At 37.1% G+C, this 26,667-nt stretch overlaps 1 protein-coding gene across 15 annotated transcripts in view; it reads right to left on the reverse strand.

The window, feature by feature from the left end:
- Nucleotides 1-26,667, reverse strand: part of LOC149263220 (histone-lysine N-methyltransferase TRX1-like) — a 372,050-nt gene that overhangs the window by 178,165 nt on the left and 167,218 nt on the right. For 12 of the 15 annotated variants that reach the window (XR_016259237.1, XR_016259234.1, XR_016259240.1 and 9 more), the window contains exons 20-24: nucleotides 18,992-19,053; nucleotides 18,792-18,869; nucleotides 17,065-17,160; nucleotides 16,777-16,880; nucleotides 10,672-10,852 (exon numbers count right to left, since the gene is read on the reverse strand). Coding sequence is in view for 3 of the 15 variants with exons in the window: in XM_089425947.1 (XP_089282073.1) it covers nucleotides 10,705-10,852; nucleotides 16,777-16,880; nucleotides 17,065-17,160; nucleotides 18,792-18,869; nucleotides 18,992-19,053 (488 nt within the window). In the remaining 12 variants the exon portion in view is untranslated. Of the gene's footprint in view, nucleotides 1-9,441; nucleotides 9,837-9,971; nucleotides 10,036-10,671; nucleotides 10,853-16,776; nucleotides 16,881-17,064; nucleotides 17,161-18,791; nucleotides 18,870-18,991; nucleotides 19,054-26,667 lie in introns of those variants that run through there. The other 3 variants (XR_016259238.1, XR_016259230.1, XR_016259241.1) reach the window with 2 other exon arrangements.

The following is a 26,667-nucleotide window of genomic DNA, read 5'->3' on the forward strand; positions in this document are numbered from 1 at the left end:
AATAATGAAGTGGATTAAATCACTCAGGACGGTTTCCTGCATGGTGACCTCATTTATGAACTTGGCAGAATAGTGGCAATTACGACATATGCACTTCTTGCGCTTTTGATGAGACTTCAGTGGTCTTTACAACTTGCTGAAAAGCACAAACAAAATATAAGCTTCTTCCTCTTGTAAAACAATGCAGATTCCCACCACTCCTATTGCACATCATGTGATGATCACTACCACCTGCTCCTGTTTCTTATCATGCAGCATAAAGTGCACATCAGGTACATCCCCTGCTTCCTTCATCAACCCTATTAGTCACTACAATTCTACATAGATCTCCTCTGTCTGTGAGTGTGATCTATCTCCTACAAAAAATGTATGCACTTTGTTCTTAACCTCAATCCAACTATATATTATTAATTATATTTTTAATATAGTTTTTTTATGAAGAACCCAAAGAACCCGAAGAACCTGTTAGCGCTTGAAATTTCACCTCAGGCTGAAAAAGGTAAACTCCAAGGCAACATCAAACCACTTAGCCTCGTAGCTAGCCCTACGGGGCAGGAGAGGGCTCTCTCCGGTCTATCTCGATAAAGATCTTCAAAGGGCGAGATAACCAATAAGGAAACACTGATTTTAGGCTAGTAAACTGATAAAAGGTTTGAATTGGGAAATTCTAGGATTTTGGTGGAAAGTTGGGGAAAGGCAATTTTGGGTGCGGGGATTGGACACAGTTTTTTGCAGGGGGTTCTTTGGGGCAAGGTAGGAGACTGTACTGATGCCTTTGAATTAAGTGAATGAATAGGAATGACCGGTGAGGAGTTAAGGAGAGCAAGCAATAACCTTGAATTCCCCTTAAACAGTTGAAAACATTGATATTAAGCAAACTTAAAAGCAGAGCATGACAGTCATGAATTCTACTTTAACACTTCATTTGCCTAATTTGCAGAAGGAAAAGTAAGGAAAGGATTCACATAACACACTTACAAGTACAAAGAGAAACACACCATCAATACATGTGACCACAAGAATCCCAAAAAAGACTGCAAAACCCTGGTCTTCCTTTGCCAAAAATTGCAGAGATACAATGAGTAATACAATAAGAGCTTCTCCCTCAAGAGTCCAACCTCTCCAACCTCTGAAAATGATTGAGAAAATACATAATATAGACCATGCCAACCCATTCCCTAGCCTCTAGGGGTCGAGCTCACTATCCTAGGAGCTGTTACAACCAATTCTAAACTAAGCACTGAAAACTCACTATATTCAAGCGCTAACAGAACCCAAAGAACCCAACCCGAAGAACCTGAAGAACCCAAGAACCCAAGCACCCAAAGAACCCAAGAACCCGTTAAAGGAAAAGAACCCAAATTTTTTTTTGAAGAACCCGGTTCTTCATGGAAGAACCCAGTTCTTTTGGGTTCGTCTGGGAAGAACCCGTACCCGAATCCGGTACTTGGGTGCGGGAACCCGAGATGGGTTCGAGAACCCCACCCCCGGGTGCGGGTACCCGTGCAAAATAGCAAAATCTTGGAGTTGTTGAGCTACTAAGATATCTAAGTTTTTTAAGAGAAGGTGAAGGTACAAAGGTTTTTAAAAGGACTATCATCCCTATACAAAAACAATATCCAATTTGATAAACCTAAGACTATGGAAGAGGCCATTAGGAAGACAAAGGACCTATATGATCAAAACAAAAGTGAAGCAACTTTCTAGAAGTCTTGGAAAGGTGAGAAAAAGGAAAAATTGGATTGACGAAAGAAGGGATTCAAATTTGAAACCTCCTTTCTTCAAGAGTAATCCTAAATTATAATACATATCAGCAAAGTCAACCAACATAGAGTGAATCCAACATGGTAGTATCCATGGGGAAATGCGTGAGGAAACCAATCAAGTGTGGCGAATGTGAAGGAGACCACGTATACAATGGTTATCCACATGGGAGAATGAGGACTACGCACAAAATACAAGAGGAACCTATAATAGATGTGAGTAGCAACATCCTAGAATATATGCAACCATCAAAATTCAATGGGAAAACCACCAATCAAACATGATAGAGCTTGAAGTTAAGATTGCAAATCAGCCTATTTCTATTTTAATTGATTCAAGAGAAAGCCACAATTACAGTGCCCCTAATTTTGTTGAAAGATTTTATTTGAAGAAGAGTAAGCAAAAGAAATCACGATTGATTCAACTAGCAACTATAACCAAAAGGAAAATTAAGGAGATTGTTAAGGGTTATCCATTAGATATGAATAGTGTCAGCACTATTGCAAATCTAGACATAATACTTCTTGGCTCATATGATGTCCTCATTGGAATGAATTGGTTGGATGTACATTATGTTGTTCAAGATTGCCATAACAAGACTTTTACTTATCTTGATAAAGAAGGGACGCAAAGGATAGTAAAAGGAATCTCAAGGCCCATTCCCATTAGGGATATTTCATTCTTATAGCTAAAGAGATGTTTCAAGAAAGAATGTCGATAGAATGCAGCTAATGTGGAAGTGTTGACCAAGAGAAAAGATCCAAGTCTCTTGAGATTGATAATGTTGCAAGAGTATGAAGATCTATCTGGGGAAATACCAAGTTTTCCACCAAAAAGAAATAGATTTCTCCATTGATTTAATGCTTGTATATGCACTAGAATTAAAGAGTCCATATAGAATGAGCATACCATAATTGAAGGCATTACAAATGCACTTAGAAAAATGTGAAGACAAGGTACATGCACCCAAGTATCTAGCCACGGGAAGCATCAATACTCTTTGGGAAGGAGAAATATGGAACTTTGATGCTATGCAATGATTTAAGAGAGCTACACAAATGTAGAATTGATAATTTGTTTGATCAACTACATCAAGTAAAGATAAAGGATGAAGAGATCAAAAAGAATTTATAGTGGTGTCATTTGAACTGACCAATGCGACAACTACCTTCATGTACTTCATAAATGATATATTTAGAAATTATTTGGACAAGTTTATTAGAATATTCTTGTCTAACATTCTTAATTATTCCAAGTCAAATGAAAATCCGTGACTAACACTTGAGATTGATACTACAAGTGTTAAAAGAGCATCAATTGTATGATTTAGGTTATGTGAGTGTTCCTTTTATCAAAAGCAGATCCATTACAAGGCTCACAAAATTTCAAAGGAAGTAGTAGTGAATCCAAAGAAGAATGTGGCTATTAGAGGTGGAAAACATCAGAAAAATAGGTGAGATAAGGTCATTCATGGGACTTGCTAAATGTTACAAGAGATTCGTACAAGGATTCTCCAAGATGGTTCATCCCATTATATCTTTACCAAAGAAGGGAATTAAATTTGAATGAACACCAAAGTATGAAAAAAGTTTCCAGCTATTAAAGGAATTGCTTACTAGTGCACCCATTTTGTAGATTGTTGATTCAAATGAAAATTGTGTGGAATGTACAAACGCATACAAAATGAACATCTAATTTGTTATTTGTCTAGAAAGCTTAAGGAGCATAAGAAGAATTCTGCCATGCAACTTGGAGTTTATTGTCATAGTGCATACATTGAAAATGTAAGAGCAATACTTAATGGGGGAAAATGAGTTAAGGGAAATCCACAGTGGTTTGAAATATTTGTTTGAAATGCAGACTTTAAACGCCAAGCAAACGAGATGGTTGGAACTTCCTAACAATTATGATTTTGAGATTAAACATATCAAAGAAAAAGAAAATATGGTTGTTGATGCACTCAATAGAAGGATACATACAATGCATTCTACAACCATTAGCATGTGCAAATCAGATCTAAAGAACATAATTTAGAAGCTCTTTTTAGAAGAGCAATATCTACAATGAAGGATTACAAAAACAAATGGCACAATAGTAATATAAAGAGTATAAGTTGGAAGAAGATGGTACATATATATATATATATATATATATATATATATATATATATATATATATATATAATTCTCAGGAATTAAGGAAGATGGTATTATAAGAAATCCATCACAATTAGTGTGATGGACATATTGGTTACTAGAAGACAACTGCAGCAATAAGAAGCCAACGTTTTTGGCCATGAATGAAAAGGAATGTTGTTGATTATATAACACCAAAGAGTAAAGGTTGACCACAGACAACCGGCAAAGTAAAGGATGAGCAAAGACATCTAGTAGGTTTGCACAGGAATTCCCAATACTAGAGTTCCAATGGAAAGTGGTAACCATTGACTTTATCACTAAGTTGACAAAGACAACAAGGCAACATGAGTCAGTAATGATAGTCGTGGATAAATTAACAAACATTCCTCAATTTATTCCCATTAGATTGAATCATAAGGTAGTTAATATGGAAAAAAATTATATGAAAGAAATTGCTAGGTTGCATGCAATTATCTCATACAAAGATTCAAGGTTTACTTCAAATATTTGGAAGGGACTGTTCAAATGTTTTGGTACAAACTTAAATTTTTGAACAATTTATCATACACAAACAAATAGGCAAACAAAGACAGTTAATCAAGTGAATGAAGACATGTTGAGGATGTGTGCAATGGATTAGCATTTACTTGAATTTACATATAACAATGGATATCAAACTTCATAAAAAATGAATCCATTTTGTAATATTCCAAATTGAAATTTACAGCTAATAACAGACACATGAACTAGGCTATAGCAAATAAAATCACAAATACGCATGCACCAAAAAAAAACACCAAAAAACTGGGCAAATAAGTTTAGGCATTATATTAAATTATGAACTGTAAGGAGTACTTATAGCAAGGAACAAGTGAACCTGGTCTTGCATAAGCAAATTGGAGCAAACCTAGGTGGAAGAGATCACCCCCAAGAGCTAGGAAACTTCGGCCCAATATCCTTCTACAAAGTCCAAAAAATTAGCAACTGCTATTGCATTGGAAATGTTGAGAAAGACCTCTGTGGTGCCAGAAATCCCCTGAAAGTGCAGTTGTAGCTTCTCCCAAAAATACTCAACCAAACCCAGAAAGGAATTTGCCCCAGACCAACCACCCGGAAAACCCAAAAAATGGTGCAATTACCAGCGGAGTAATAAAACACACTGCTTAACAAAATCGAATTTCGGGACTGAATACTACCCGGAAAATTCTGCAAATTTAATTGGCACCTCTCATCCAAATACCCATAAAAACCCAAAAAGCTTTCGGCCTAGTTCCAACCTTCCAAGTTTACCCCCAAATAGAGCGAGCTCCTCCCCTAGCTAGGAAATTGGTACCCCCTATAATTACGCTGCAAATGCCCAACAAAATAGTTGATCAATCCCTCCAATAATTCTCCTTACGTCCCCTAACACAACTCATCCCCAACTCTGGTCTATCCTCCACAACGGATGCTACTCCTCTAGTGACTTTGCAGGCCCCTAGTTAGCCACTTTTGTGCATGACTAGGAAAAGAATTTCAGCCTGAAGGGCTGCCACCAAATCATCCTATAAGTCACCTGCAAAAATTCTGCCAAATACTCAAGAAATGGCCTCTAATTTCCCCGGATCAATCTTTGATCTATAACTCTCTTCTCTTGTGGGTTGTGTGGTCCTTTCCCAAACCTAGTCTGCCCAGAATAGCTCAATTTCACCTGTAGAATCCCTCTGGTACAACTTCAGATGTATAGCAATGCTCCCCTATGGTGGCACTCGAAGTCCATTGAAGGTAGAGGTGGAATTCTCACTTGGGAATTCCTTGTGCTAAACAGAACTGGTTTACTTGGCTAAACAACTCAAGAAAACTCATGTTCAAAAGTTAGATTGTCAAAAGATCCCAAAATGGAGGCCACTTCTCCTATTTATAGTTGTTGCTTCTCTTCTCTCCTTGTGGGCTCCACAATTCGACCTCCTTGCCTCTTCCGTCTTCCCTCCAATTCAACTTCCTCAAGGAGTGTGAATTTCCTCATGGGGTGGCCCCCACATCCCACTATCTAATTAATTATTCCCTTTGTCTAATGTTTGGGACCTCCTCTACCACAAAAAATTAAATAATTAACTTTCGTCCACTCTTTCTAAGTTTGTGCCCAAAATTTTCTCCATCCAAAATTTGCAAAAACTGAGAAATGCACTTAGCATAGTTTTATTGGAAGGGATATTACACATTTGAAGCTTTACATGGCTGAAAATAAAATTGTCCAATGGATTGGAACAATTCAACAAATTGAGCAATACTTGGGCTTGAATTGCTCAAGGAAATGGAAGAGCAAATGGTAAAAGTTAAACACAATTTAAAGGAATCATAAGGCAGACAAAGGAATTATGTAGATAAAGGGAAGATGCAAAAGGAATTTAAAATTGAAGAGCACATATTCTTGAAATTGAAGCCAAAGAACAGTTCTTTAAGGTTGGGAAGTTGTACCAAGCTAGTAGTAAGATTTTGTGGTCCATTTGCGATATTGGATAGAATAAGACCAATTGCATACATGCTTGCAATTCATGCTCCCATGAAAGTGCACAATCTATTTCAGGTCTCATTATTGAAAAGGTAAATGCATGATCCTAACAATCCTTCATCATTTTTTGTTATTTTTGCAATAGGTTCTTAATTTGGTTTGTTTCCTTCTTAGCTTGCTTGATTCTTAGCAGGATTTATTACAACTTACAAGTTTATTGTTGAAGTTTCTAAGTTTACTTAGTTTAGAAACCCTTCATGCACTTTTTCTTTAACAAGTTATTTACAAAGTAAAAACTGAAAATAAACACCAGTGCATGCTCAACATATTACAGATCAGCAACTAAAAGAAACAAGAACAAACACATCACATGACACCATTATTTTTGGACCAATGTCCTCGGAAAAACCCAATGCGGTAAAACCGGTGCAACTATCTGAGAGTTTTCTTATTAAGCAATATCAGAGTAAAATCTGGGTGCCAAAACTGGCCTATCCAACAGAGAATTTCCTTAGCAGCTATACCTCACAGTTTGAGAGAAATCTCCTGGCTGAAACCCCAAAAAAACCTTCCGACAACTCCTCAACACAAAACTTCTCTGCAAACCCAGCATCTGCCCAATCTGGACTGCGTCAGCCCCTCTCTGTCTCACACTAGCCCTGTGTCAACATTTCTTGACCTGCGTTAGCCCTAGGAGGCCCTGCGTCAGCTTTCTAGGCCTCTGCGTCAGACACGCTGGCCTCTCTGGTGCTCTACGCAACACTTGGCTGCCTCTGTGTGGCCCTACGTGAGCCCTTGCTGGCTCTGCGTCACTCTCCTTGCCTGTTGTGCTGCTCTCTCGGCACAATCTCTACCTCCTCTACTGGCTCTCCCAATCACTGATTCTATCTCTCTTAGCAAACCCCGCTCTAGAGAATAGAATGACTGATCACTTTGGTGTATTCTCCAAGTGACCCTCAAGCCTCCTCTTATACTTTTTCTGTTGTCATCTCAACAGTCGAGATTAAGTCCCTAATCAATGGCTAAGATTAGATCTGGCTTGATCCATGTCTTTTGGACCATTCTAACACAGATTCATATTAATACACATTAATATTTTATTTTCCCTAAGTTTAGACTTAGGGACTCCATTAAAAATATTAATCATTTTAATATCTCCTGATCTGTTTAGAATTTTCCCAAACCCTTTCTAGGTATTGGAGATCTCATGTGCCCCAAACTCTCCACCAAATTTCGTGGCTAGAACACATTTGATGCTACCCCAAATCAACATTTACCAATTGCAAATAACTCCTGTACTACCCTTGAGAGATTTGTACATTGATCATTTCAAAGGCCCAAGTTCCAACTGTCATTATTTGGGTCTGATCCAATCTTACCTTCTACATATTGTACTAATATGGATTCATAATCGCTGCCTCCCAAGATCATCCACACTAACACCGTTTCCTAGTTTCAACAATCCAATCATCTGATTTACCTTGAAGAAAAGGATCAGACCTATTTTCTACACAATCACTTCGTCAAGTTTTGCAATTTTGATGGGCTTGGGATGGAAACAACTGCATCAATTGGAGATTTCTTGTTTCTAATGGGATAATTTAATAGCTAAAAATTCATATTACCTTCAAATTTACATCAACACACTATTGATCACTTTAAAATCACCTTGCATCTATGATATCAGCTAATAATAGACAGCTCACTTTGCCCACCTATCTTCATAAAGCTCATTAAAAAAAGCCTGTAAAGTGTTGAAAACAACAGCACCCATGATTAACCCTTCATATCATTATAAAATTTACCCTAACCCTAACATCCATAGAGGGGAGATGGCTTTTGCTTTCCAAGCTATGTTACCTGAGAAAACTAAATGAAAGTGGTATACAGTTTATAACCAAAGCTTCAAGACAGTATAACATTTACCACAAAATTAGACCTCTGGTAGCGACAGAAAAATGTCTTAGGGGTGAGTGGTAATTCTGATGCATAACATTAAAAATTAACCAACTTAGGGTGCTATATAATGATGTTGTGATGCATGATTAACTCGAGGAAGTGGTACTTATGTATTGTGTACCTTACATCAGGCTCCCACTAATATATTTTCTGTAGCATCATTAATATATATGGCATATATTATATCCTCGAAATACGACTGTAAATTGTGTTTATGTATTCACCCATAGAAAACCCTACCAGGAGGAGGTTCTAGACTAGGAAAGCATTGAATGATTTTAATTCGAATGCAACTAAGCCTATTCTAGCATAAACAATTCAAATGTAGCCTGCAGTAAACAGAAAATTCTGGTTTGGTGTAAATATGACCACCATTTGGGATGACTAAATGCATTCAAGCTGATTAAACTCTATGGAGCACTCTTCAATCATCAGGGTCCTCTCTGATATGATAAAGGACATCATTGAACCGTTTAATCAAAAATGTCAACCTAACTATTTTGGAAACATTATCCATTTGGACATCCTATCCTAAACAAATGCCTTGGATGCTCAAATTATGTGTTAAAGATTGACAAGCAACCAACATAGCATGCCTATTCACAAACACTGATAACAGAAAATTTGACCAACGGTTTTCCTTATGTACAAAGGAAAAAAACGCCATTACAGGTCTTAAGCACAAACCTTTTGTAATCTTCACTTTCATTTAAAAGACAGCTAAATAAATTCAATGATCAAGTTACTAACGCAGACTAACTGCTCAAGCTAGCACTCTTTTCTCCCCGTTCACTTTTGAAACAGCAACAAATTATGTATAGGGAATGGTACAAGCAAGAAGCAAATAGTAAACAGAACACTTTACACTTTTTAGGCAAGGACTTTTATAATTGTCTGCTTCTGAGTTCATTCATTATATACTATAAACAAAACCAAACACATACAAGATGTTCCCAGATAAATATGGCTCAGACTATGACTAATAATTCTGACCCATGTATTTCAGATTCCAACAATTTTCATGGAACAAGAAAATATAAATCAGAAAGCCACTACAAAAAGATCAGAGAAAAATATCACAATGAAGCCTTTGCTACGAACAAATCAACAGATGGAATTAGTAATAAAATATTATAATATTCACTACACATAAGTTGTAAAACTCTGATCTGGTGCCAATACACCTTTCTCAATGTTTGTCAGTTGTGTAGGAAATACCAGATGCTAGTTGGATGCTCTCATCTTTTCAATCTGGGTGCAATTGTACTTAAAGTGCCCCAAATTTTATATAGATGCCGCATTACATCGAGACATAAATAAGAAATGAACCAAATTCCAAAGGAGGTAGAAGTTTTGAAATCATGGATTGTGGCCATGATTCACCAACTTTAATAACAAACATCTCCAAAGCCATAATTATGACCAGTTATTGTATGATCCCTTTTACCTAGCTTCAGGGTAAAAAGCAATTCCAAACAAGCTTTCTGCAAAACAAATTATGAAGCAGCTATAAATCATAGCAAGCTTTCACCATGTTGATGCTGCAAAGCATCAACAAGACATAACAAAGTTTTCTCCATTTTGATTTTACACTGCACCTAAAGGCAACAAGACAGCACCTTACAAATTCCTGTGGAAGGTAAATATCATGACCTGTTTATATAGAAGCAGGAACATTCACATCTGCAATACAAAGAACTGCTTATGAATGACTACAAAAATAAATTCAAGACACACTAGATTACAAAATCATCACTAGAGTTTGTCTACTAGACGTAAAACTATCCCATTAACCACATATGGATTATTTTAAACAGCATCTGTACATCCAATGACTGACTATATAGATTGGGCATTCATGTTCCACACCCTGATATTAAAAAACCATTCCTCCTTCTTCCCTTTCCAAAGTTTCTGTCTAACATATAGAGCAGGAATATTTCCAGACTATGAACTATTAGAATGGCCTGGTTCTTGTCAAGACCTTCTGTCTTCCTTTTAGAGAATTTATCTCTAGCATCTAGGACTGAAATATTACCATTCACTATGAACTATTTCAATGCTTTCAATGATAAATGATAAGCCTTGAACTCTAAAACAGTTGAAAAAATATATGGAATACGTTGGCCATACAATGAAATATCTGCCAGATCTGTGCAACAGTGTAATGGCATGATACAGTGCACTGATTTGATAAAAGCAAATTACTTAGACAAACTACAAGTTAAACGCATTTTTTCTCAATAATTTGTGATACCAAAAGGAAAACCCCATCACAGAAGAGACCCTAATTTTGCAACATTTGTAAAGACTACCCACCTCGAAAACATCTTGTGGTTTGTCCTGAGGTTCTCATTTACCATCACCAGGTTTCCATGCAATCAACTCACGGCGCGGTACACGTATTTTCCCTACTTGCTCCTCATCGTCCATATTGACAATTCCGCGACATCTTGGGAACCCACAGTAGCAAGCTAACTGTTCATCTATTGAGAAAAACCTGGACAAGTATACAAATCAGTAAAACAGTCAAAGTCATGTCATCATTAAAGATTCGAATTTGTCAAACATGCAAACTTGATCAAAATCCTGAACCATTTTTCCACAATCTTTCAAGGATTTTGTACTTGACAGAGGAGTGTCATGTTATAGAACTGTTTAAGTTCACAAAAGCAGCAGAAACAAATACAATCAGAATTCTTGTCAATAGTTCAAATAAAGCATTTCTATAGTTACAAAACTGCATGGTAATAAATGTCCCAAAATAATGGTAACAGAGTAAGCAGCCATAGCCCTGATGGGTAGCACAGTTGGTTGAACCCCCCCCCCCCACAAGTCGTTGGCCCTCTGCCATGAGGCATGGGTTCATTTCTCCTTGGGTCCATCAAAGTCAGGCTCCATCTATTGAGTTGAATGGGCATGTGACCCGTTTGGGTGGGCCCGCATAGGGTTCATTATGAGATTAATAAAAAAAATAAAAAACAGCCTAAGTAGCCAGGGCTCATGAGTACAGATACGTATGCCAAAGTGGGTGTGGGCGCCAGTGTGGTGATGCTAACACAATTTTAATTATCAGGGTGCATGGGTGTATGAGGGAGGCACATCACATGTTTGTGTGTGTATACATGTACATATGTATGCACATATATGTATGTATATATGTATAAAATATATAAACAATTCAGCATTTTTTAAAATGAAATTAAAACTTATATAAAATGTTAAAAATCCCTGTACAAATCTTGTTGGTTCCAGCCTGACAATTTGAGAAGGTATTTTCCATTGTACAATGCAAGGGCCTTAGAAATTAGTTATATAATAATGGGCCACCAACAACTAATAATGCCCCTTGCTGGATATTTAGGGTAAGCAATTAAGACAATCTTCCTTGTGCAAATGTTTCCAACTCCACCACTCACCATGTCACACATGAAACTCACGAGTGTGATATTCCCACTCAGCATTATTGCTAAGTCAAATATCGGTTTCGGCCAATTTTGTATTAATTCATGTCTGCACCTAGGAAATGTGGGTTTAGAGGCCCCACATGAATTTTTGATTAAACACAAGCCCAAACATTAGAGTTGGAAGGGGAATATCGAACCTCTAGTGGAGCGTGGGGGCCACCCATGGAGAATTGTGGCCCACATGAGAAGTACACATTCATTGGAGCAAATTTGGTGGGAGGAAATCGAGTTGGGCCCACATGGGCATGTTGGAGGCACTTTGACAAAAGGAAGGAAAGGCACTCATTTTGGCATTCATTCATCTTTGAGAAAACTTGTCTTTGACATAGCACGCTTGAGCTGAAGCCAAGTTTGCAAGTGTTGTTTAGCACACGAGTGTTTCTCAGCAAAAATCTCAACCCTTGCTTCGGTGGACTTCGAGTGCCAGCCCAAGGAGGGAGTTCCATCTATTTCAGTTCATCCCAGCAGTGGGGAGAGTGAGTTTGTGGAAAGGTTCATCAGCAACAACATAGGGACTGCGCAGTCCTTGGAGGAGGTACGTTTGGAGGTTGAGGAGTCAGGGGAGTTTGGGGTTGGGATTTGAGGAAGAGCCCAGGGTAGAATTTGTTTGAAGATTGCGGCTATTTTGAGGGCTTTTGCAGCAGGATTGACAGGTGGGTCGAATTATCCAGCAAAAGAGCCATAGAGGGAAGGGGGCCGAAATTCCAAGGTCGGTCATTGGCCAATTCCTTCATGGGTTATTCTGGGTATTTGGTGGAGAGAACAAAGTTAATTTCCAGGAATTTTTTGAGCACCGGAGGAGGCCCTAGCAGCAGTACTGCATAGCCAGCAACGTATTTTCTTGGCAGTGCAACGCAGATCCAGGAGAGAGCAACAGCAAACTTGAGGGGTACTTCTTATTATTCACCAGGGCTTTGCTAGCTTGCCTTGAGCAAGCCTAGGTGCACTCTTTTCAGGTGCACATTGTACCAAGGGTTTTTCGTGGAAAGTCTTACTAGTCTCTTTCCCAAGGCTCGCACCATTGTTTGAACTTTCCATTGAATGAGCTACCTTGCCTCACTTCAAAACCAATATTCAAGAGCATTTATCACGAGTAATATTGGGACTCCTCCCGTCAGTGAAAATCCAACAAGAGTAGGGGACTTAAGTTGTGGTGACAGTGGGCCTCTATCCCGAGCGCTGTTGTGCCCTCTAGTTTTTGCCTCCTTACAAGGCCTATTAGTTTGTGCAACAACAACTCCAAAATCTGAGAACTGAGCTTGTTGCAAAGAAAACTAGACTACATGGGATACAGTTTATACATTTCTTATGTGCACCATCAGATGTAAGTAGGCATTTCCATAGCCCATCATCCGCATAAAATTTTACATCCACCATTTTCACTTTGATCTCATTTTCCATTTGGTCTCTTGCCTTCATAGAGTTTGATCTATGAGTCTCTACCACCAAAAGAGAGAGGTTCCCTATTGCACTTTGCTACTCAGAGGCTCTCGCTTCAGTTCCGCCCTCATGGTGGAATCAAGGTTGGTTCTCAAACACATCTCAGACTATTAGAGAGGATATTTACAAATTGTACATTTAAGTCACCTGGACCTCACCTTCAATGAGCCTGGGCTTGAAGATGTCCTTCTAACTAGAGCACATTTTCGAGCAACGAGATGACATCATCATCCATTCCTTACAGACATATGCATTGGATACACTTGCTTAGGATCCCTTTGGGACAACTTCAAGTTAGCTCACATCGAATCCAAACATAGACAAATCACCATATACCACAATTTGATTGGATATGCCAAGTGTGCCACCTTCAAGAGCCATAGACATAGACGCACTTTATTTTACAGTGTCCCCAATACTATGAGATTAGACGACGTTATCGCTTCCCCTATAGGCACTCAAAGGGCTCCCTCTCTACATTCTTCCAATATACCAGGAACAAATATGCTTAGCCCTCTCCATTACGGAGATCTTCTGCCACATATCTCAGAACTTGCATGCCCAGCCCCACCCTGGGATCACTAAAGTAATCACCTCATACTTCTTCGTTGATAAGTCAAATCAAAGACACAAATGGCAAGTAGAGTTACAAAGAGCATCAGACAGTAGAGTAATGAGACCTTGGGTTTCTCATAATCCTCCCCCTCTGAGAGTGTAATATTTCATTTTTAAATATTTTATAAATTTCAATAATTTTCCTCTTTTTATTTCTTTAGAAAAGAGGCACAAATAATTCCACAAAAAAATGCCACAAAAAAACAAATCAACCAGATCCAAAGATTTGCAGCGATAGCTCAGCCAATTATTTTATTTATTATGATAAAAATGTACATGCTAACAATTGTTTTAAATGCCAAATCGGTTTACCGGAGACCTGGTTGATGGTGTTGCGAACTACTACAAAATCTCGGACTCCTGCAGACTGCTACAATTGGTTTTTACTTGCTCCGTTAAGTGCCAATGGAGAATCTAAAATGATTCCCCCATCAGACTAGCCTGGGTGGATGTTTCACCACCAAAACTAGAGAACAATTAGGTCCCTAGGGGGGATAGTCTAACCCTCAAAGATGATCTACACTTAGGGCTACAAACCCACAAACAAATGCCTGAAGAGCCACAAAACAATTCACCAAATCATTCACACCTATGCTCCACGATTTCATGCTTCCCTTTTATGATGGTTTATCAAAATACCATGGGTCATCCGAATACCATGAGTCAATTTTCCTTTATTAAATAAAGTGACTTTTCAATATTCTCTTTTCTTAGCCACTTTTAATTAATTAATTCTCACATAGCCTCCAATAAATTTTAATTTGTAGCCTAGGTTGTTGATTTCTGGTAGCATCAAATGTGCTCTAAGTGTCAAATTTTGCAGGGAGGCTTGGGCACATGTATTCCAAAGAACCCAGAAAGCGTTTTTGGAAATTCCACCCGGAGACAATTTTATTAAAATAATTTATTATTTTTAATAGGACCCTAAGTCTAAACTTAAGAAATTAAAATAATTAAAGAATATTAATCTAACTGTGGGTGTAACTTCTAGAAGAAGACAAGGATCAAGTAGAAATGATCTTAGCCATTGATAAGCTTCTAATTTGAGTCGTTGAATGTCAACAAGAAGATTATTTAAGGAGGCTTGCAGGTCATTTGGAAGCCACACAAAGAGTTGACCTGTCAGATAGAATTGTTGGAGCTAGAGGCAGCGCAGTAATTTCGTAGTGATCAAGCAGAGAGGCACAGAGAGAGTTTTGGCTGGAGGATCTTCTCTGAAGCCAAGAATACTCAGCAAAGAGGCAGAGAGACGCACAAAGGAGGCAGCGTAGGGCCCAAGAGGGTGACGCGGAGCCAGGAAGGGCTCACATAAGGCCCACGCAGAGCAGCGTAGAAGCCTTCCACGCGGAGCAGCGTAGAAGCATTCCACCCAGAGGTCTGAAATTTGCTGAGGAGGTTGACGATCTAAGCCGAGAGGGCTGGAGTCAGCTCCTGAGAGCAAATTGAACCAGCAAAGAGGTGATGCAGTGCCTTAGAGGCTGACACAGGCCCACGCAGTGACTACGCAGGGGCAGCGCAAAAGTAGTCGGAGACTCATTGGTTCAACTAGGACTTGTAGTGTCGAGTGAGGTAATCTCACTAATTTCTTCTCTCGAGTGATATTCTTTGTACGGGATAGCCAACAAGGCATCCAGAGGTTGTATTTAGAAATAGCTTTTGCTTAATAATAAAAACCTTCAGATCTGCAGCACCCACATAGGGTTTTTCAAGGGATATTTGTCCAAAAACAACTATGTCATTTGTGTTGTATCTCTCTATTGTTCAGTTTATGGTTTCGGCATATTATTTTTAAATGGTGTAGGTTGCAGTGTATGTATTTCAATGTTTGTCGTAGGAAACTACAAATAACTTGTTCATGTAAATCTAGCAAGTAGGAGAAATATCATCAGTTGTTGTAGTAGGGACTTCGGTTTAGGAATTTTCACATAGGCTATTGAGATGCTCTCCATTCTCAATGCCCATAAAAGGGACATACAGGCAGGCCAATTGATATTATTAAGACTAGCTCAACGATATCGGTCCATATATTAGGCCACACATTCTTAGAGCATTAGAGAGATCAGCTTCAGATGGATTTAGAGTAAAGTACCTCCCAACCATCAAATTACCTCCTAGAAACAAAGGACCAACCAGAGATCCATTCAAAGTTTCCTTCTTTCAACCTCGCATGCAAGGAGTATTCCTCACTCATGCATGCCCTCCCCCAAAAGTCATACAACCAAACCCCACAATATTTTCAAATGACTCTAAGAACGAGCTAGTACCTTGTTCACCCCCATCACCCTCAACCATTAGACTCAAAAGACCTTGACATCATTGGCCTCATCATCCAATCTCTGTCCCTCTCTCTCTCTCTGGAAATGTTCTTGAGGTGTGCAAACTCTTGGTGTTTTGTAACACTATACCTTTGTCACAGTTTTTTATATATAGAGAGAGAGAGAGAGATGAGAGATGTTATACTTATGTAGGTTTCTTTCTTTATATTAATTTTGGCATTTCTAGGAGTTGCACTTGCACACCTGCCTACTTTGGTTGTCATTCATAGGACATTAATATAATTATCTTATCTGATCTTTATCTCTAAGAGTAATACACAATTTTACCTTGGATTGAGAAACAATTGTGGGTCAAACATTCTACACAGACATTAGATCTAACATTCTAATCACTTAATGAAAAGCTTGTCATTTGGGGCATTCATTAGGCTCATATTGAAGGACAAAGTTTTTCAGACTGACCAAAGTTACATTAGTAAATATGTCAATATGTAATTATGTCCTATACCAATGTCATATATTTGTGATGTATTTAGATATATATCAACAAATAATATTTCTTGTACATTAATTACTTTACTGCATATAACAAGAAACCAAATTTCAATTGAAATCCTATGCCATACCTGTAATCATATGTTAGCTCTTCCCATTGCTCTATATCCCTTTTGGCATATATAATGATATGATCTTCACCACGAACATTTATAACCCTTGAGTAACAATTGGGCTGTTCGTTACAGAAAGTTTACAGGTTAGTTCTTATTTGATGCTATGATTTAAAACAAATCCCAACAACTTGGAATGCCATAAAACCCATAACGAACAACATCTGAAACAAACTGCTACACACAAAATTGAAACAGCTTTACTAAGCTATATAGCTTAGAATGAAAAAGGGAAAACATCTTCACCTCACATGAGTGATTGATTAAATGAGCAATACTACCAGCTCTAGTGGCATCTATAACACGTTCATCGTCAATACGAAACATATAAGTACCTGCACCCTGTACAAGCAGAAACAAAAAACCATATGAGGTTGCACATGGAAACGACTTGTACCACATCCTTTAATGCCTACATATTTACAAATAAGTTGTCAAATGCAAAATATAACAAGCTATTGGAGAGCAAAGATAAATGAGCCCTAAACCATGTAATCAAGCAGGGAAATATTTAAGTATTCCTTTCATTCTTCCTTTTGTCTGATGAAATGCACATGCCAGGAAAGCTATCAGCCATTTCCCCTTGTTCCAAAGATGGTACCTAAGGTAAACCAGACAGCTGCAGTTTTGGTAACCTGACCCGGCAGGGACATCAAGTAAAAATTGCAGTATTCCTATGAAGCAACTTTACACCACTCATCAAATTGGCAAGATCAACCAAACAATGTATGTGGTGCTCATTATAAAACCTTAACCTGAAATTATTGGGAAAGCTCCAGAAGGTATACCCAAAAATTGCAATTTAAATTTTTGGAAACACGTGATGTATGCTTGAAAGTCCAAATATGAAAACCAAGCACACTCAACTATAATCAACTAGGAAGGGGGAGTATAAGAATTCAAAAGAGAGCTCATGCAAATCCAACAAGAGCAATATATGGATAAGCATACACCAATTTAACATTAAACATAAATGGTCTTGCAGAGAAACGAGACAGTTTGGAATTGACAGGCAGCTATGAAACCAGATTCCTTGGAAATGCCCTACATGTCCAAATCCCACGAATCGAACACGATTCGTTGGGGATTCCAATCCCAGAAAAGGACACGTACGAATCCCGTACGTGTCCGGTTAGGACACAACGTGTCCCGATTTATCTTACTATCTTGTAAGTTGTCTTTCATTTATGAATCATGATTTATCATTTTATGTGACATGTATTTGAATTTTGTATGTATTATGCATGCTAATTGCTATAATGTTACTATTACTAACTTACTTTGTAAACAGTAAAACTAACATCTAGATGATCTATGTTTGAAATCAATGAATTTGTATCATTAATGAGAATTTGTGTAAGAAATATCTAATTTTTAATATATATATATATATATATATTTAATAAAATAATATATAACGAATCCTACATGTGCTGTTCCAGGGGGTCAATATGTCCAAATCCGACTCTCGAATCCCCATATCCTACGAATCCCGAATCCCTGTGTCAGGTGACTTAGACAGGCAGATTATTATGGCTCAGTTGGGAACGAAAATAATTGCAGGGTGAAAAGACTTTCAGAAAGGCGAAAATTGAATGACTTGATGTCATTACTCAGTGTTCATAAAAAATATCAAAGAACGACAAGTAATTACCTCAGGTGAGGACAGGAAAGGCTACAAAGGAATAGCTAATTGAGTTGCGAAATGTCACTTGAGTGAGACAAAAATTAATTTGATTACATTCAGATCAAAGAGTTAATTTCAAACTGAGGAATACTTATGTAGGCATCAATACAGTTTATGAAAGATAAGGGACAGATTCATGAAATTTCTCTATACAGGGCAAGATGACATGCCCAAAGCTCCATAATCCTCCTCGAATATGTACAAGAGGCAAGAAACTCACTGGGTAATTGGGAGTGCAATGCCAACCATTAACAGTAAATAGCATAAAAATTAAAAATGTTCTTACCACTAAGGAATTATAAATAAAATGCTCTCTATTATCTGCAATAATTTGTCTGACAATCTCGCCTGTGTATTCAATGACCTGCATCATAACGAAGGGGTAATTTTCTAGTGCTCACATTAGTGAAAACAAAAATAGACTTCAACCTTAACATGATTTGCAATGAAATTTCCAATGGCCAGTAACTACTTCACAAAACTTACCATGTCCCCAGCTTTATGCGCTAGTTTTGCAAAAATGCCAAATCCATGAATTCCTGACTTTCCTGCAAAATATGCATAACGGTTTTGCATTTCTGTTATTAGGTAGCATTCAATATAGATTAATATATATTTCTGCCATGAAGCTTACGTAAGTTTTCTTGTTCTTGATAAACATTCAGAGAGGAAAGTTTAAACAAAAGCATACACATATATCAGCATTCCCTTGAATTCAAATTGAGAATAATATTTCTGATATATGTGAACCCATTGCCTCTAAAAATTGAAAGAAGATTCTGCAAATATATATTGAATAATAATTGATTGATAGAATGAATAAGAAATGATGATGTTACAATGAGCCTTGTGATAGTCTACTTATATGCATTGACTGTTCACAAGGCGAAGGGGTATGTGCCCTTTGACCTTTCATTAAATTAGTTATATTATTACTATTTATTATATTTTTAGTATTATCATGTTTATAACATTGCCACCCCGTAAAGAATAATTTTCTGAAACGAACAAAGTTCGTTCTTCAATTTAAATCAGTGTTGTTAAAATCGCGATAATATCGCAATATTATCGCTTTATCGCGATTTTTCCCCAAGCCGATATTATCACGAGTAATACTCGCGTTTTTTTTATACGCGATTTTTTCCCAATTTATCGCCAAGGGTCGGGGCAATGCGGTTTTATAAGGAATGCTAAATGTTCGAAATGCAATTTTTTTGAAAGAAACAAATAATTTTTGAGTGGGGCAGCTTAATGATCAAGTCTAGGCCCTAGTATTGATATGCTATTCATGGTAAAAGTGACATTCTCCTTAATCTTCATTTTCATCATTTTACTTAAATTTTTAACATTACCATGAAATGACTCAGGATGTTTGAGAATGGTTCCGGCCTCATTGGATTTCATATGGAAAAAGTAGAATTTTAGATTTCATTCAAAATCCAACAGACTTATCAGTTTTTCAGGATTTTAGGATTGGGAGATTGTAATGTTTCCAGGTGACACGACCTGCCCGGGCTACCCCTGCCACCAGTAGAGGACGTGATCTACCTCCTATAGCTCCTACTTCTAGTTCTTCAGCTTCTAGAGCATAGCAGACTCCACTGCCAACTCCACCAGCACCAGCATCTACATCTAGAGGGAAAGGGAAAGTTGTGGCATTTTCTCGCAAGAGGGGCAGAGGAAATCAATAGGATTAGACTTTAGTTATTTTCTTCATTTTATTGTATATGACATTATGACATGATGAGATACATTATTATATTTTTTGTTGATATTTTGAGGCTGAGTTGGGACTCAGGAGTCAGGACTTACTATTCAGGACATGATTCAATGTTATGTGTGATTTTAGCACTAGAAATGATATTAAACATCTTATATATTAGTTCTTTTATAATATTTATGTGTCAATGTATTTATTTTATGTTGTAGATGGTTTAGATATTAAAAAAATTGAAAAAAAAATGAAAAAAACTAAATATTTTTGTACCAAACGATTTTTTCCGGATTATTTCCCGGTAATTACGATTTTTTCAGATTTTTTCCTCGCGCCGATATTATCCCAATAACGATTAATGCAACATTGATTTAAATACTCCAAAAGACTTGGAATATGTAGACATCCATTGAGATACAAGATTATATATTAAATGTATGAATAAGAATGATGATACAATAAGACTGAGGATCATGCATATATAGCCGAGTAATTACCCTTTCACGAATAGGCATGTCTGTACAGACATGCCACTTTGTTTAACTGATTATTATTTAATTACATATTATTATGATTATTATTATTTATTATCTATTTTTATTATTTTTACATAAATTATAATCATAACATTGCCTTCCCTTTCAAAAAGCTTTGTCCTCAAAACTTGTTGATGAAAGCACTTCATCTCTTTCTCTGCTCCGAATGTCTTCTCGTCTCGGGTTAGTGATCTTTGTCAGCACAAATTGATATGATCCTCTAAGTGACAAACAAAATTGTTGCACTTAAAAGAGATCAGACCATCCTAGATTAATCTTTTGTGGAATCTTGCGGTGACTAGAAACTTGTGATGAATTGTTATCACATGAGCGGATTGCACTGACATTAGTATTCTTCGGAACATCAGTTTGGTGTTTATATTCTAAGTACGTAGCTTGGTTGAGTTGTCTACTCTCGTGATTCGGATGTCGATAAGGAATTCTAGTGATTTGATTTTCCCTTATCTTGTTTGTGTCATTTTCTTGATTTATTTGAAGTACCTAATTTCCTTTAGCTATGGAAGTTGAATGGTTAATTTCTAGATCTTCACTTGAATCTTTTGTTGTTGGAACTGCAACTTCTAAGTACATCTTTACTTCAACTAGTTTGTCCTCTTCTTGAGTAGTGATATTCACTGGCTCATTATCAATTCCTTTCTCTTCAACTTGGACTTCTAAATTCAATGCTTCCTTCTTGATAAAATGTTGTACCTTGTTTTCCAATGACTTTTTATCCTTCTTAAGCTTCTTAATTTGCGTCAATAATTTTTCACTATGATCTTTAAGCTAAGAAACTTCTTCATTTTTTTCAACAGTGATCTTGTCAACTTCTCTTTGCATATTTTGTAGGCCTTTTTTACCATCCTAAAACATTACTGTTGAAATATCTTGTATGTCTTCTAGTGTTACTGAATTTGGCTTTAGTGTAACATCCTGGAGCATTATTTTCTTCTTCCTATAGGAAAATATTAAAAACTTCTTTTCATATTTAAGATTACGGATCCTAGCATTTCCATCCAGGGTGACCCCAAAATAAGTCACCTTGATCATTCCATAGGGATTGAACAAAGAATTGCAATATAATTGTATATTCTCCAATGTTTAACTATAAATCAGTTATTTCGTATTGTTTTTTGCCCAAGAAGTCTAATTTTTCGATTATATTTAACTCAGGAATCACTAACTGGTTGCAACTTTAGGGTTTATATAATTTTTACATTCAATAGGAGAGAGAAATAGTAACGTCTTTTCCTGCGAGAGTTCCCTTAATTTTAAAAACCACCTTAGCATAGTTGGGGAAGGTTTCAAAAATATTCCTTCTTTTATCTCTAATTTACTCTCCATTTTGTGTTGATATTTTTACATTAACAATATGTCAACTGGCACTTCATTTATATATATAATATTCTTTTTAATACCTTTTTTATTCTAATTCACCTTTAATAATTTATACTTTGAATAAATAACTTGTAAAAGATAAACACACTTCAATAATCCTTCTTCACTCTATTATAAAAACTTTTGGGTTTATATAATTTAATAATCAATGGAAACGTTTAAACCAAAATAATTTCCTTAGTTCCAAATGATCAGACGTGATTGTACGAATAGGTGTTGGATTATACAAACTCGACAATTTAGTTTTAATTTCACAACACCTAGGTTTTGGTATGTTACTTGAAATCAGATATTACTTTGACCTACGGATCGGGTAAGGACACAACAGTATGGATGGGTATAGACAAGTTTTAAATTGATGCACGTTGTACGGATGAATCAATACCCAAATTCATAGCAATGTCACTCTAAATGATATAATGGTAGTCGATAAGGACTGATGGCCACGAATTATGTGTGATCAGAGAAGCAAGTGTACTCCCAAGAGGCACTGATACTTATTAACAAGGAGCAGTTGTAGCAGAAATTGCGACGAACGTGCAGATGACGGGCTGAAGAATAGATAGATTCAGTTGAATGACTCGTGGGTGACAAAAGGGTGAAGCGTGACAGATAGCGATTGTGGAGGAAAGAGCAGCTAACAGAACTCAGGGTGGACCGTGGGGGTAATGGTGGCTATGTCAGGCAACGGCTGTAATATATGGGGTTCGGATGTAGCGGTATGCACGATATCAATCATGGAAACAGAAAGATATGTCTTTGCGACTGGCGCAAGCGTCGTGGTGGTTGGCTTGGCGACTACAAACGACCGCAAGGAGTTTTTAATTTAATTGATTTATATATCTTTTGAAATGTGTTTGTTTTTTAAACTAATATTTCCTTTATATATATATATATATATATTTTTTAAATCTTTCTTTCTTTCTTTCTTTTTTCTTTTTTTTTCTTTTTTTATATATTTTTTTAATCTGTCTATATGGCCAAAAGCCTAATGGCGAGACAGATCAACTCCAATTGTAGCGAAATGTTTGAATTATGCAGCAACAAGGTTCACGGAATGTTGATGGTCAAAGGCCTGGATCGGAGAATGACACTCTTGTGCAACGGTTGAGCTTGCTAGAGGATCAAATGGCTCTGATACCAAATGAACCAAACAAAGTTCGTTCTTCAATTTAAATACTCCAGAAGACTTGGAATATGTAGATCTCCATTGAGATATAAGATTATATATTAAATGTATGAATAAGAATGATGATACAATGAGAGTGAGGGTCCTATATATATATATATATATATATATATATATATATATATAGCCAGGTAAGTACCCTTTCACAAACAAGCATGTTTGTAGAGGCATGCCTCTTTGCTTAACTAGATATTACTTAATTACATATTATTACGATTATTATTTATTATCTATTTTTATTATTTTTACATAAATTATATTCATAACATTTTCCTTGTCCCACTCAATTCAGTAAACCCTAGGAGAAATTTTTTCTCCTCTTTGGTCAATCAGCCAGCCAATAGCCCTATGATGATCCACGTACAGCTTCATTTCAAAGCTCTCCACTTATGCTCTAGTCAATGCTCTCTCCCATATTGTTCAAGAAGTATGCTCTTCTCTTTCTCTTTCTTATAGCATATCTTCTCTTCTTGAGTTATTATTGTGTTCTTTTCATCAAGACAATTACCATATCATGAACAATAAAGAGACAAGAGACACAGTATATAGGCTTGTCAGCCAAGGCCAAAAACCTCTCTCTTTGAGAGGAAAACACAAACAAAATTCTTCTTATAGATCTTCAATTGACAAACACCAAGACCATGAGAAAGACCATTGACACTAGAGTCCTCCCAGGACCAAGTCACTAGCCTCCTCTCTAACGCAGCTCTTCGTCTTCTCCTTCTCGGATTTCCTCAGAATCTCGATCTCTTCTTGTAGGTCTACAACCCTAGCACGAAAACCCTAGTTCACTTTCGCTTCCTTGAATAGTGTCCATAAGAGATACTTGTTGCACTTTTACTAGGCTCCTTCTAACGAGGTCTTCTACCCAAACAAGATCACCTCAATGTAGCTGCAGTCCTTCGACCTTCTTTAGACACCCTTTGGATTTGCTACCTTCCCACATGGGAAGACAAATTATCCCAAAAGAGTTACAACTATCTTCGCTAACCTCCGTTCTTGCCACACTGAGGGGCTCCTTCTAATATCTTTTTCGCACTTCTTTGTAGACTTCCTCCACTGAATTGCTTGTGTCCAAATGAGGACAAGCACTTGTATATATAGTCGTTGGTCATGACTGTTTAGGCCAACATGTTCTTTGGAGAAGGTCGACTTCATCTTCTAGAATAATCTCTTCGTTATAAGTCGACTTGATGAGGACTAGTGACAAGGTCTTGGAGGATGACTTTACATAAACAAGTATGACTCTTTACAATGTGTAGCGTGTCTTCATCACATGACAATGACTTTTTAGACTTTTATGACTAAATGAAGAAAATTCCAAAGGGCTCTCAATGGGAGCCTATACTAAAAATAAAATCTCTTGTTCATGAAACCCATTGTCATGTCCCCATTTTTATTCTTCTTCAGAGTACAGCCAAGGTGGATTTCCAGGACAGGGGATGGTCAAGTCAGTGGAGCCAGTTTATGTCATCGAGGATCCTCATGGAGTTTTGAGGAGTTTTTATGGGATTTGATGGCATTTGCTTGGCATATTCCATCATCAACACAGTTTGCCTTTCGTTCCGTTTTATTTTGACAACTTTCAAAAATCAACATTATTATTGGGCATAACTTAATTAATTATGCTCAAGGTGCCATTCTGGGTTAATTTATGGAGCACCCCAGTGTAGTAGCTGGTTGGAACCGGAACGAGAAGATCTACATGATGGGACTTTTGGATGAGAGTTTCAGTGACCTGAGGAGACATGGCGGCCAATTTACCCTTTTCCCGCATTAAAAAGAATATTTTAATTAAAATAAATGAGGGCAAAGTGCTCCATGATTAAAATAATAATAAAATAGAAGATTCTATAGGGGTCCATCAAATCTATAAAAGAGGAGGAGGCTATTGGAGGACATCTTGGATTGAGTATTGTTTTTTGTATGAGAGGTTGTGAACCTGGTTCTCTACTCCATTGGTAGCCCCAAGACGGAAACCCTCAGGTGATTTAGAGAGATTGGGCAAGCACCCATCTCCGCTTGGTGGAATCATTCAGAATCCACAAGTGTAGAGATTGTTTCTCTGTTTCAGTTTGGAGACCAGAGGGTCATTCCCAGCTATTGTATTGGCATCTATCTATATATAATAAAGTTGGATTTTAGTTGTTGCATTTCTCATTGTTTCTCATGTTGTGATCTTTTAATGAGAATTTGTGCAGATTATAGATTTATGGTTCAGGTTTTACATGGCAATCTTCTGGAAAATGCATGATAGTTTAATATGAAGTCCCTATTCCAAAATTAATTGATTTGGGACATTAAACCTATGATGCAAGCATTACAATAATTTTATTTTTCTTCTTTACATCTCTTACATAAAATCATAATTACATGTCATTATGAAGATTGAACCTAGTTACACTTTTCAACATGCACCACGCACATGGCCGTTGATACAGGGCCCAGATGAGGATGTTTTGTCATGAGAGACAATGGGAGGGCTTGCATCATTCCTCCAGCGCTTACACATGGAATACAGGCTTGTTCGATCCATTTGGAGAACCATGGGAATGTTTTGTGCCCCCACAACCACTTGGAGGCACCACAGGTCATTTGTTTAGATATCAAGGGGCCACCCCCTTTATCATTATGTTTGGAGCTCATTCATTCATCTTGACACACATAGGACTCCACTAGGCCTCCTCAATGGCCCTTCAACCTATTGTATCTATTAGTTCTCCCTTTTGGGAGGCTTACTTTTGTATTATGGAGCTATCTTGCTGGGTTTGTCACCAAGGAATGTTATTTTTGCACATTATTTTATCAGTTGGGGCATTATTAGACCTTATTAGAAAAAACGAACTCCTTAGGGAAGATATATATTGATGTGATGATCACTTCATTTGATCATCACTGGGATTTCGAATGGTATCTCTTCTTGAGAATTTTGCATTAGCTATTGAGGATGACTTGGAGATTCTTGGATGCATTTTGATGTTTATAATCTGGATTGATGCTATTCTATTTTGGAGCTTCTCTATTGCAAATATAATGGATGGATATACTTTTTGTGTCGTGTAAATTCTCTTTCATGCGAAATTTTCATTTTATGTCTAATGTATGGAATACTGCATCATGACGCTGGTTGTGGTCAAAATTTATGTGAAAATCTTGAATCACCTAGTAGTCTTGATCTATTGCATGCATTATTCATTAGACATGAAAAGTGAATGTTCCTAGGGGTAATCATTGAAGGTTCAACCTCGAAACATCATTATTTTGTCAAATCAAAGTATAAATCCTTCTTGTAGGTAGGTAGCTACTTCACTAGGTCATCTAAAGC

This window comes from Pinus tabuliformis, chromosome 6 (genome assembly GCF_031772625.1).
Source record: "Pinus tabuliformis cultivar Carrire ecotype Pingquan chromosome 6, CPIR1, whole genome shotgun sequence".
Classification (NCBI taxonomy): domain Eukaryota; kingdom Viridiplantae; phylum Streptophyta; class Pinopsida; order Pinales; family Pinaceae; genus Pinus; species Pinus tabuliformis.